This window comes from Orbicella faveolata, unplaced genomic scaffold (genome assembly GCF_042242905.1).
Source record: "Orbicella faveolata isolate gen_17 unplaced genomic scaffold, um_ofav_v1 contig_24, whole genome shotgun sequence".
NCBI lineage: Eukaryota > Metazoa > Cnidaria > Anthozoa > Scleractinia > Merulinidae > Orbicella > Orbicella faveolata.
In genome coordinates, this window is record NW_028301552.1 from 20,912,729 (window position 1) to 20,926,295 (window position 13,567).

At 38.9% G+C, this 13,567-nt stretch overlaps 1 protein-coding gene across 1 annotated transcript in view; it reads left to right on the forward strand.

Moving 5' to 3' along the window:
* Positions 1 to 13,567, forward strand: part of LOC110047186 (uncharacterized) — a 69,323-nt gene that overhangs the window by 6,283 nt on the left and 49,473 nt on the right. The window contains exons 2-4 of the mRNA XM_089291325.1: positions 344 to 379; positions 1,456 to 1,776; positions 2,316 to 2,469. Coding sequence (XP_089147451.1) covers positions 344 to 379; positions 1,456 to 1,776; positions 2,316 to 2,469 — 511 coding nt within the window. The remainder of the gene's footprint in view (positions 1 to 343; positions 380 to 1,455; positions 1,777 to 2,315; positions 2,470 to 13,567) is intronic.

Below are 13,567 nucleotides of genomic sequence, written 5' to 3' on the forward strand. Positions count from 1 at the left end.
TTGATATTTTCCGAATTCAGTTCGATCCAACTGGTGAAGATCGTATCACGGTTGGAGTTGCATTTTTATGACCACAATACCGAACCAAAACTCCATATGGGAATGCAAATTTCCTGAACAGCCATATGGCTGTTTATATTGAATTTATACTGAAATTGTAAAACATTCGATGTAATTTCTACCAGTTTTGACTCTTTTTGACTGGGACTCCGAGAGTGAGCCAACTGTGAACAATTTAGGTCTGATCAAACTCGCATTATACTGCTCTGCCATGTATATTAATTACTGAACTCAAGCAGTGCTCGTTTTATACATTAAACATTATGTTTTCTTTATTTTTCAGGGGCAGTGGTCTCAGTGAATGCGGACCCGAATTATGGTACCATAGACTTAAACTAGAAGAATATATATTTGGATTTTTGTTCAAATATTTGTGGTTTATATCTTATCTGCTATGAACGCGTAGCACTTCCCTCAGAATTAAGCTGCAAACAGCCTTCCAATTCTTTAAACTAAGTCAGAACTGTCGATAATGGACGCGTTTTTATCTATAGTACAAATTTACTTAAGGTAACGCCCGATTGTAAGATTACGTCGGAAACGTCGTCACACAGTCGAACGTTGTCACACAGTCTTTGACTAAACAGTTTGGAAGCCCAAAGAATATATATATTTTAACACTAAATGACCACATGTGATTCATGGTGAAATTTGATCGATTTTGTTGGAACAATTTCGATTCGATTTTATTTGATTGATCACGCTGGGGGCTTCACGGATTTTTGGTTTGGCTTCGATCAGCTAGCCAGGAGTAGTTCGCTTCTCGCCGAGTTCCTGCAATTGTTCTATGTCATTGATTTTGTGGTTGATTGATTGGTTGCTTTCCACAAACCCCGCAATAACTATCTTGACAAGTAATTAAACAAAAGGTGGTCTGTTCGGACACAGTTTTCTAAACAAAAGAAGTGCATCACAATACGCTTTTGTCTAATTTTTTTTTTCCCCTACAAATCAACTTGTACTTACGATCAGTTAAAAATCAAACATAAGTGGCCCTGAAACAGTATTGATAAATTAATTTATAAGCTTATTACAATTTAGTTTTATATTCACGCAAACTGAATTTCAGAGAAGTTGGCATGGATAATTTCATATTTTCAGATTTTGCGTTTGTTATGTCAAACAAATAGAATCAAATGCCATCATAGAAGAACGAAGAACAGACGAACAGGCGAGAACGGATATGAAAAACAACAACAACAACAACACCAAGATAAAAACAAAAACAAACAAACAAAAAAACGGACGGTTTAAACTATAACATCAACAATCAACTGACAATTGTTAATAATCGTATGGCGCGTTCCGTGGCTGAGACTATACATACAACCGACTTTTAAACGACCGATGATCATGGGTTGTGCTACCCGACATGATTATTAACCCTCTTTCTAGGCGACGCCCGTTTAGTCGACGGAGGTGCTCCCAGTCAAGGAAGGGTGGAGATCTACATCAATGGCTCTTGGTGGACCGTCTGCCACTCATGGTTCAGTTATCAACAAGGTCAAGTATTGTGTAATCAGCTTGATCTTCCTAAACTTTCCCAAGTGTATTCTGGAGCTGCTTTTGGTCAGGGCAATGGGTCCATTTTAACCCAGGAATACTACTGTCAAGGAAACGAGACGTCACTCCTCAACTGCTCTAAGACTGGTTACAATCCTTACTGTGGTCACTATCAAAATGTAGGGATCGCTTGCGGGCCGTTTGTAAAGGCAGGTATGTGAAGTTATGGGATAATATAACCTGTGTTCCCTCTCCAAAACGATCCATGTTTCCGAATCGAATCTTTAATATAGTACAATGAAATGCTAAAGGAACCATATGGCAAGTTTGTTTCATTTCTAGTTGAAATCAGTGTTAAAATTATGACTTAGTTAACCTAACCCAATCCCTAATTCACTCGTGCGCTGATGAAATTACCGTACAGACCCCAGGTTAGGGACTGCGAAAGGTAAATAGCTTTTAGCGACTTTTCCAAGGTACACCAGCGAAATTTTAATAAAGTCTGCCAAACCTCTTTCAGTGTGATATCACAACCTAGTGCTTGCATCACTCATTTTATATCATAGCTTCAACATTCATGTAACCTTCCTCCCCCTTCCAATGCGCTTATTTCAAGTTTGACTTTTCGAAGTTATGCTTATGATGGCGCCCCCCTAGTATGTTATTTTTGTTCATAATGGAATTAGTTCCATCAATGCAAAAACGGAAGTTCACTTGAAATGACCAACTTAGACTAACTTTTTGTTATTCAGCATGTGGCGGTCTTGTGAAGGAACCACTGGAAGAACTCTCCTTCCAAAGGGGTGACAGCATAACTGAGAGCGAGTGTCAGTGGAACATTGGAGACGTCTATGAACCAAATGGTGATCACGTGATTCTTGCTATTGATCCCGTTTATTATTGTAGGTAAGATACAGAGTCATTGCTTCGGGGTTTTTTGTTTTATTTAGCGTGTTGGTTATCTCGTGAGAAGGAGTTACTATGGTCTTAGTACATGTATTGAGTCTTCGTCGCACTTCTCGGTTACTGCAAAAATGACTAAATATATCACTGTGATGTGAAATTATCATTTTCAAATTGTTGAAAGCCCAACTAGGCCCCTTTCGCACTAGACGAAATTGTGCTTATTTTTCAAAAATATCTATATCATCAATTCCATGTTACAAGTAAAAACGGTTATCTTATTTATCCTTACAAACTTCAAAAGCATTCGGAGCAGGCCACTATTTTATGCCAAGGAGAGTCAAAACTGGCAGACCTGTCTTCTACTGAAGTAAGGAAAACATCGATTAAGTTATACTGTTTAATCGAGAGGATGCAGAAGGGGTCCAATTTCGTATGCAATGGACATTTTTCAGTCAGCAAATGGTCGAGTTTACTGGTTTGCAGGTGCGTTTTTATGAAATTCAGAATTTGGTGTAGGCAAATTTGTTGACATTTGTGGTAGAGTCTAATTAATGTTGACAGCCTTGTGCAGATGGACACATCTTAACACCTCCCTGGAAACAGCTGAGCCAGAAAGCCAGAGGTACAATTGCAACAGATCTACCAACTAAATGTCAATTGAAGAAGATTGAGATGAACTCAATACAAGCCCTACTCGCATATTCTTCGAACTTAAAATGCTATTAAATAGGCGAAATACTTTAACGTAATCAGGTGAAATTTCTTCAATGTCCATTTCAGTTAATTGTACCCTGTTTTCAGTTATCGTATATACGTTAAGGATGGCTATGGTAAGAGGCTTTTGGACAGATACTGTGGCCCAGATAAAGGGGCGTTTCTCAGTACTTCAACCCTGAATGTTTCTGTCGAAGTTAGAGCGAGGAACAAGTATAATACCTTTACTGCCCGATATGCCATTCTTAACGGCAGTATTGACAAAGGTAAGGAATTCCAAATTACTACCGTAGATGCTATTATATATGTCTCCAGGACTGCTTATGAATGGACTTTTTCAGCGATACGCGGCCATTTTGAATCTATTGCTTCAAATAGCTATTATAGCATGCTTAGGTGAAAAAATACATACTAATTTGCCCCCTGGGCGTCCCATTATAGCCATTTGAAGTAACAGAATTCAAAATGGCTGCCGAATCGCCGAAAAGATCCATTGTTTGACTTTGCTATTCTCGGATGATCATCAACTCAAACGTCCAAGACCATAACATTTATAATTTTCTTTTTAACTACCTGTGTCCATTTGCCTTAGTAATAAATCTATGCACGTACATAGTTTTACAAGCGGAATGTGATTTTATTTGGTCAAGCTGCTTGTGTTTAATTAGTAACGTTGTTGACAACTTTCATAAATTAGTGAAACGTTTTCAAAAAAGACATTTTCTGTTGAAGCAATCGAATCAATTTTTTCAAGGAGGTATTTGCAAATGTCGGACAGTTAAGATAATAGCGAGTCACATAGCGATGTAGATAGAGAGAGAAACCGGGTAGATCAAGGTTATTGATCGAAATGACAAAGAGCTCACCGAGCATCCAAGATCTTTAAATCCGTGCAAAGTTTTAGCAGCGGCTACCAAAACTATTACTATTGTTGTTTATTACTTTGCTTCAAACAATCTGTTCCGCTGCACTTGACCAGCTATATAGATGTTAAAATTTTAATTCGTTAAAATGACTTTTCAACAATATTTGCAGCACCACAGGTAGATGGATGGAACGTCACCGTCCTACATGTTTCACAATCGAGTATTACCTTTCAATGGCCAAATCTAACCGATGTTCTTGGAAACCGGGTCCGGGCTTATGTTGCAATAGTAGAAACTACTGATGGTAAAGAGATAGCAGGGGACATTGTTTTTCCAAACGTCACGTCCACAACGACAGGCAGACTTGAAGGTAGCACTGAGTATCGCCTCTTCGCTGCTGTCGTGGATGTACTAGGACAACCACACCGAAGTTCAGAAGTATTGATTTTTACCGAGGAAGGTGGTGAGTGTTTAAAGTAGAGCTTTATAAAACAACTGAGCTGTTACGCGCGCTCTCATTTGTCGATAAGTGTGTTTACATTAGAGTATGTAAAAATAGTTGTGACGTTTTAAATTCGCGCGTACTTTTAAGAATTATTTTATAAAAGCAATAGAGGAATTTTTTCGTGTTTAGATAATGTCATCTAAACACGGGGGTGGGGGGGGGGGGGAGGGGTGGGGGGTCCTCGGAGAAGTCTTGAAAGTTATGCAAACCCGAGACGTAGTCGAGGGTTTACATAACTGTCTCCAATTCTCCCAACGTTCCTGGTGTTTAGATGAGGCTATATAAACACGAGAAAAGTGCTCTATTGCTTAAAGATGAAACACGTGGTGCAAACAAATGTACCCGATGAATTGTTGTGTTCAGTCATTCAAAAGGACGTCCATGCTGTCTCTCTGCAAGAGCAGTATCACAACAATGAACACTATTGCTTAGGCCTGCTTTGTTTGCTGGGAAAGGTGATCGACTAAATACAAACAAGCTTCTGATTGCATAAACTTTGACTAGGCGGCTAGCCACACAGCCGCTTAAAAACGATTTTCATCCATTCTAAATTACAGAAATCCCTACCCAGCAGAGAAGAGGGCAAAAAGTCTACTATCTCATAAGCAAAAGCCTGTGACCAGGATAAGGGTGAAAGGTGCAGGCAAAGGGAAGATAAAGTACAACTGACTTCTTCTCCTTGTGAGCTGACGAATCCAAAAACCACATGGGAGATCGAGTTAATTCGCTTGTTGGGTGCCAGTAAATGCTAATTTGTTCCAACCATCATTGGAATGCCCTAGCCATGTATCGCTAATTCAGGTTAAACATTCACCAAGAGGAAGCAAAAAACAATTATTGTCCGGACAATGAAACTTTTGTCAAACGTCTCCCACCTCAATTATGCTATTTGTCAGTATTCTATAATTACCCAACCTGAGGGATAATGAATCTGAATACAGATGATGATTTGCAGACAAGTCAATTCTTTAGGTCGTTATGAGCTAGTTGCAAGGAATCCAGACTCGCACACGCAATAGCATTTTTCACCCGTACCAGGTTATAATGCTAATTAACAATTAGGTTATGAGCTCGAGAATCAGGAACTTAATTATCCATTTACGTCTACACTTTCTTCAAAAACTTCGGAAAAACGATAAAAATGTCGCATTTTGTGGACGACCGACAGCCACTGCACTCTAATGGCTGATAGTATACGATTAGTTCAGCCAATCAGATTGCAGCATTTGCATTAGTACACTAGTAGAATTCTACTAATTTTAATTAGTAGAATTCTACTAGTATACCAGTCCAAATGCTGTAATCTGATTGGCTGAGCCATTGCAGACTATCAGCCATTAGTGTGCAGTGGCTGGAGGTCGTCTAGGCAACGGCGAGGTTTTTTTCGTTTCTTCAAAGTTTTCATGCGGATGGATAATTAAGTTCCTGAGAAGACTAAACGAAGGACACTTACGGTTTCTTGACTTTAAAAAGGGTTGAAATTATTGAAAAAAAAAATGATGCGCGCATGTACAAAACTTCAATTTTAAATGACAATTCAATCCGAGCGATATTTTTAAGGCGCAAAATTTAATAATACGTGGAGAAATAATTGGAAACCGTTATTTGATGTAAACTTTAGTAAGAATTCTACTAAAACAATTAGATTATTCGCTCTATGAGGTGATAGTTTTTTCGGCCTTCGGCCTCATCAACTATAGCCCCGTAGAAATCTCGATCTCATAATCTAATTGTTAATTAGCATTAAATTTTGTTTTCGAAAAGCGGCCAAAAATATTAAAATGCCCTTTTCGCTACCACTTCCGTTAAAAGATGATTTTTTTTATTTTATATACGTTGTTGTGTTTTCTTTCTCTCTCTCTTCATCGTAGTACCCAGTAGACGTCCTTACCTGTCTGTTAACAACAAATATCTTGGAGTCGACAGCATCAACATCTCAATACATCCAATTTCCCAAGAATATCACAATGGGAAACTTCTTGGCTATAATATTTTGTACGAAACTTCTTGCTATGCAATCCCAAAAGTATCCGATCAGGTCAACGTCAGTGCATCGACCAGAAGTTACATTTTAACTGGGCTCCTGCCAGGAACAAAGTACAACGTAGGGGTCGCTGGGTTTACCTCTAAAGGAGTTGGACCATATCACTGGGAAGTCGTTTTCACAAGTACGTGGCTATTCGTAGACATCGTGATCCGCTTAGTTTAACTGCACCGGACGTCAGAAAAGAAAGTTTTATGCTTGAACGCATGAATTCCCTTTAGAGCGCCAGCCCAAAAAATGGGAAACCAAGTGCGAGGCACAGTTATCTAAGTATAAGTATCAGTTTTCGTTTTGCCCTTTCCCTCTCATCGTGCGCATGCATTCGAAAACCTTGATACTCAATCCGACCGTAAAGCTCTGTGTAAAAACAGGTTGGTCGTTTGGGGGATACTGATACCGTAAACTACAATTGTCCTCAGGAGAGGAAGTGAATAATGAAATTTTTTTAAGGCTCGAACTAATAGGCCTCTTCCGAGTTTAATACCTTGTGCCTTTGTTTCAAAACGGGTCCGCGTGCAAAACCTTTCATATGAAAATAAGTTTGATTTACATGAAAATAAACCTCTAGGCGGAGCAAGTTTTTATATGAATGGTTTCGCATTAAGATTCGTTTTTGCGCAAAAGTAACGTTGATATTTTTTTTCAGCTTGCGAACCGCAACGTACGTTGACTGCGAGAAACGGTACACTGTACAGCCCTAATTACCCGTGTTCCTTTCACGGATTGCATTATTGCCGCTGGACAATTAAGCCGCAACTTGGCGGGAGCGCTGTCAAAGCTATATGGATAGATTTTAATTCCTTTGATATAAATGGCAATGGCCCTTATTGCAGGTAAGAGTTTTTTCGTTATAACTATCAAAGTTAACAACAAATGCCTGAGCATGGGATGAACAGCTATGAATACTAACTACTGAAAGAGCAATAATATTAGCGCAGGAGTCGAAACTCGCCTCTCCTCGCGCTCAGTCTATAGGGTGTAACCGTGATAACTTTTTTCTTCCACCCAGATCAAAAAATTGGCTTCACGTGGCGACTGGAGAAGACGCCCAGCACAGTAACGACACCTTATTATGCGGTTATTACCGAGAACCGTTTTCTCTTGTTGTTCACGGTGACCAATCAGAGTTAGCACTTCAATATATGGACACCTACAGCTATTCAAATGGCTTTTCAGTCTCGTATCTTGGACTTGACGAACCCTTCAAAGGTATCAAACAAATCAATCAATCTATCTATTCTATAGCTAAAGAGTAACATTAGATTCTATACGTGGTGAACGAACAACGAGTTCGTTAGCAGAATTACAGAGGGAGCACAAAGCTATAACACAACAATAATAATGAAGAATTTTTCGTGCACAAATTCCGTATGGATATGTTCAAATGCTCATTGCAACTCAAATTATCTAAAAGAAAAAGTTACAAGCCCTAAAACTACATCATCATCATCATCACCGTCGTCGTTGTCATAATCATCAGCATACTTTGAGAAGGTCATCACCATGGCTGTGTAGATCATGGAGTGTTAATTTGTGATTCTCATATTCACATTTCAAATTCACATTTCAAACATCTTATTCATAAAGTTATTGCCTGTTCTTTTTTGACAGATACTGAACTATCATCATGGCATTTATCAGTTCACAACAGTACGTCATCCTCAGTGTCCTTGGAGTGGACGGATTTTCCTCTCAATGTATCCATTAGTCACTTTATGGTTATGTTCACCGAGGAAAACACAAATTTATCTGCTCTGTTCAAAGTCAGGTCTTTGTACGATCGATACTATTTTGTACACAGGCTGTTAAAGCCACACCGAATGTACAAATTCCAGGTACTTGCGTTCACAGGAGGCGTCGAAAATGTCACTTATTCCACTAAAATCAAAAATATCACGAGTGGTGAAGGAGGTAAGCAACGTGTGGCAACAATTCAAAGTTAGGGGAGTAATTATCTTTGTATAAACCTACTTTTACAAGCTGAAAATTAGCCCATTGACTCTACAATATTTCGTATTGATGGAAATATGCAATAATGGGTGTCAGCCCTCTTAAGATAGGAAATGGGTGACCAAAAGAAGCCATAGAAAAATTGCCGTGCCATGGCTCGGCGAGATTTAGAAAATGAGAACATTGTTAGTCTAAACTGACTCTTCTAGCCTGGTCAGGGAAGAGAGCGCTCCCTTAGCTACTATGATGATAAATTTTAGCAAGGAAGATATGAATAGCACATGCAGCTGCAATGCAATAATTATGTTGAGCCAGGTAACACTCATGTTATACAAGCTTGCTCCCTTATTTCTGCGTAGCCCAGTAGGTAGGGCAGCTGTTTTGGAACCCAAACTTTACAACGACAGCCTCCTCCTCCCCAACAACAGTATCCAACAACAACAAATAAACTATATGACGGACATACCAATACAATGACAACAACAACAAACATCAGTCGGTACTTAGTGAATCCCTGAGCCTTGCTTTCTTACTAAGACGCCCAATAGGTAGGGCAACGGTAATGGATTCAAAACTTAACAACGACAGCGCCCCCACCCCCACCCCTCTTTAAGAATAGCAACAACAGCAACAATTAATCAATACCATGACAAAAACAACAACAAATAATAAAAAAAACATGACATATCGTTTCTTTAAGCTCCTAGTGGGCCACCTACAAATGTGCGCGTGGAGAACCTCCAACCAAATAAGCTTGTGGTTCTTTGGGATGCGGTCAAGCCACAGTATACGAATGGCCAAATACGAGGTTACACAGTCTACTACAGAGACTACAAGGATTACTATTACAATTACTACTATGGAGATAAGGCAGAAAACGTTACCATTGAGGACCCAAACGTGTTCCAAATGGTGCTGCGTGGTTTGAATGGAGGAAGCAAGTATCAAATAGCGGTTGCTGCTTTCACTTCAGTGGGTGAGGGACCTCGGTCGCCATGGATCTCATTCGTAGTCGGTGAGTGCTGTCAAACATTGTCGGGTAGACTAGACAAGTTGAGCCGCTGACCTTGGTTTGTCAAGGTCGACCAAAATCATTTTTCCAGCCAATGTAGAGTCTGAGATAGGGCAATCAAGCAAGATAAAATTCGAACTGAGTTTGTGTATGTTTTTTTCTTTTCTTGATACATTTTTTAAAAAGGTTAGCAATGAGTCCTTAGTTTATACCCCATTTAGCCTACGGGTGGGGTGGGAGCATAATCGAAGCATTTAAGCTTTGGTGGTAAAACTTTGTATAATCTGTACTAAATATTTTCGGGGAACATTTTATTATGTCAATTGCATGGTCATGTCACCTGAAGCCTCTATGGCAAACATCTTTGCAAACTGCGTTTTTCGCATCAACCTAGCGCTGTTCTCACTTCTTGGAAAAAATGAAATACCCTTGCACACGAACGAAAGAAAAGCCCGTGCAAATCGATTAAATGTCAAAATACAAGCAAAAGTTTTTCAAGACCATCAAGCAAAATAAATCTAAACAAGGAGTAAATTAAAAAAGTTCTTTTGAATCGCTTTCTTACTTGTCTCCATGACGAAGATCATGCTGAAAAATGAATATGAATTTAGGCAGACAGTTTTTAAGTTCCTTTGCATTATATTTTGCTTTATAAGGTTGTGGTGGTAATTTCAACCAGTCCTTTGGAACAATCCACCTTAACAAATCAGACTACCGTGAGCTACAGTGTAACTGGACGATAGGAAGTGTTGGCATCACTAATGCAGTCCTCCTTCTTTCATTAAAAGAACTCCGTCTTGATTACTGCCGGAGGTGAGTTTTGGTGACTGAAGGTTGCTTTAAACGTCTTTATTTCCACGTTGTTGACATTTTTTGAGCCCGGTTTTTGTCGTAGCTCTGTGATTTTTGTTACCCTACACGTGGAATGCCTGAATTTAAAGGAGAAAAAGAAAACATTTTCTTTTTACTTGCTGGCGAAAAATTGCTAGCGATATCAGCATATTTATGAAGCTCTATGAACATATGCAATGTCCATAATGTTGAAATCCGAGGACAAATTGTTTCTTTACCACTTCAAACAACTCTTAGGCCTCTCTCTTTCTCTTGTATGTGCAATTTCATGATGATCCTGGCATACTACTCACTGCATAAATGCTAGTTAAATGGACCATGAAAATTCAGTAAGCTAATGTATTTCCCCTCTGCAAGGCCTGTATCTAAAAACACAGACCAAACACAAAGCTACTGGCAAACACAGCCAGCCCAATAGAAAGCAAAACTCTGTGCTACATGCAAGGTGAAATTAAATTTCCCATATTCATCCGACTTAACGCATATTTTCCTTTTACGTCCTTGAAAATAAACTAAGCACGACAAAACAGATCATGTATGAAAAACCATCGCCAGTTTCCAGCACCGCGAGTTTCATTTTTGAAGAGAAATAAAGCAGCCAAGTTGAGTACGAGCATTTTTCTTTGAGACTTAAATGAAAATATATTTAAATCCCTAGTTTTTAGTTACATTCGACGGAGGCATTTTGCTATTTGGGGATAACCAGTTTTCATATTTAAAAGTTTGTTATAACATAGATAGGACCCTGCGAGCGCTCTGATTGGTCAAAAACCCATGTTTTAGCAGAGTATAAAACATAGAAAAAGCGTGTTTTATTGTTTTTCGTTATATCATAAAGCAAATGAAGATGCCTAAGCCGTGTATTACACTGTGATAGAACACTCCGGAAATTTAAGAACACTCTCTGGAGAAATGTAGAAAACACGAGCCGCAGGCGAGTATTTTCTACATTTCTCACGCGTTCTCAAATGCCCGTCGTCTTTTATCACTGTGTAATACACGCCATGGGCTTTTTTATTTGTTAATTATTCGCAAATGGCGAAATGCCTTTTTAGCGAAACACTTGCGCCCTCGCGCGCACGTTGGTTCTTTATTCTTCCTGCGCGTTCTTAATTTCGCGTTACGCACAACGGAACATGCACAGAAAAGCGATGGACCTTTCACATTCTGATTCTTTTTCTGTTTTCTGTTTTCTGTTTTCTTTATTTTTTTTTTCCAGTGAATTTTTTAAGGTTTTTTCAAGCAATGGTACTGAGATCTTTACTCGTGAACGATGCTTTGAAGATCATCGCGGCGTGGTAGAATTGCAGTTTGGAGAAGGAAACTTCGTTACTCTACACACCCAACTGTACAGCCGTTACAGCCGTTTGAGGCTTGAATTCGTCGTAGCAAGAAGAAGCCTTCATTCAGGTATACCTGAAAGTCCCTTTTTAAAGTTTGTCTTTCTTTAAGAAAAAACATTAATGAGGAAACCAGCGTTTACAGGTACGTTGGAGAGTAGCCCTTGAATTAGGCTGAGAGCGGGAGATGACTGCCATTCCGGGCTAGTTGAGGAGAACTCGAAGGGTATAATAGTGATAATAGCTTTCCTTGTTATTTCTTGTTCTCCGTGTTATTTTTAAAACGTGAGTTCTAACGACCAGAACAATAACAAAAACAAGTAAATGGAAAGCCCTCAGCGTTTAAGTTTGCTCGGATCTTCCGTAGCAAATGCCTTATTTTAGGGTCAATGTCCTAATTTTTAAACTGTTACGATCTTTTTTCTTTACGTTGTAGCTCTTTCACTTTCAATTGCATGGAATATACATGGTTACAACACCAGCCAGAAGAGTTTATTTGTTGACTGGAGCAACGTACCAGGAGACTTACAAGCCGATTTCTTCATTTTGTCCTTGAATCAAACGAGGCCACAGGTATCTTACAAAGATGGAAGAACAAGTTCGTTTCTTCGTATAGTAGACTCCTCGAACACATCAATCAATGTGCCAGACCTCCCGGTATTCAGTCAGTACATAGCCCTTGTTTACCTGGTTGATGTCAATGGGGACGTCTATAAAAGTGATACCATAGTTGTCCAAACAGATGAAGGTGGTAAGTTTATCATTTCGCAAATGACCAGGTATTATTTAAGCTTTCGGATACGATCAGCTGCTTGTTAAAGCGTTAAGAAGACATATATATTAGAAGTAGTGTTTATCGACAGTTAGATGTATTCAAGATTGAAAGTTCCTTTGTACAACAACTTGGACATTCATTCTACAATATGATCAGGCGTTCTTTTTGTAAATAACTGTGACCTCGCAAGTTACATTTAATCTTCACAGTGTTGCTGGATACATCGAAAAGTCAGTCCATTACTTTTAATATTTCTTGTTTAAGCTTAGTCGTTTTAAGAGTCACTGACTGAAAATATCGGCTGGCCAGGTTAGAAAAATCGAAAATCCTGAAACTTTGCCTAAAGAACGCTTTTAGGGAGCCACTTTCGAAAATATTATTCCGATTTTCTTAGAATCTAAAGTCTTCGAGAAATTCGCAGAAAACGAAAATATAGCTTTTTGCCTTATTAAGTATGCAAAAACTATCTGGAAAATTGACAAAGTTCTCGGTATTCGCATTGAAAAAATTTACAAAACTAGAACTCCTGGTAAACTTAGCATAAAAGCTTTACTTTCGTATTTTGGCGAGACGTAGTCAATAAGCCCACATATCCATGCAATGCCGAGGCCAAACGAACCTGATATGCCGCCGAAGCGTACCAAAAATATATATATATACGATTAGGTATTTACCGTACCCAAATTCAGCCGACTGACCATGATATCATAGCCATATACATCAGGTCAGCGAGTTGAAATTGCAAAATATCTCAAATATCAAAATATTTCGGAATTTGGTTACTGTAATACCAAATACAGAAAAGGATTGCATTCGTGCGACAAATTCTTATAGCAGATTCAGAATCATTGCCTTTAACTGACTTATTTTTGAATTTTTATTTCCTCAGTACCTAGATCAGGACCTTATTTGTACAACTGGAATGTAAACGTTCGTGATCACAGCATCAGCTTTACCCGGGAAGATATTCGTCCTGAAGACGCTCAAGGAAGAATACTGGGCTATAATATCACATACTTTTCTCTTAATGAACCGAATAT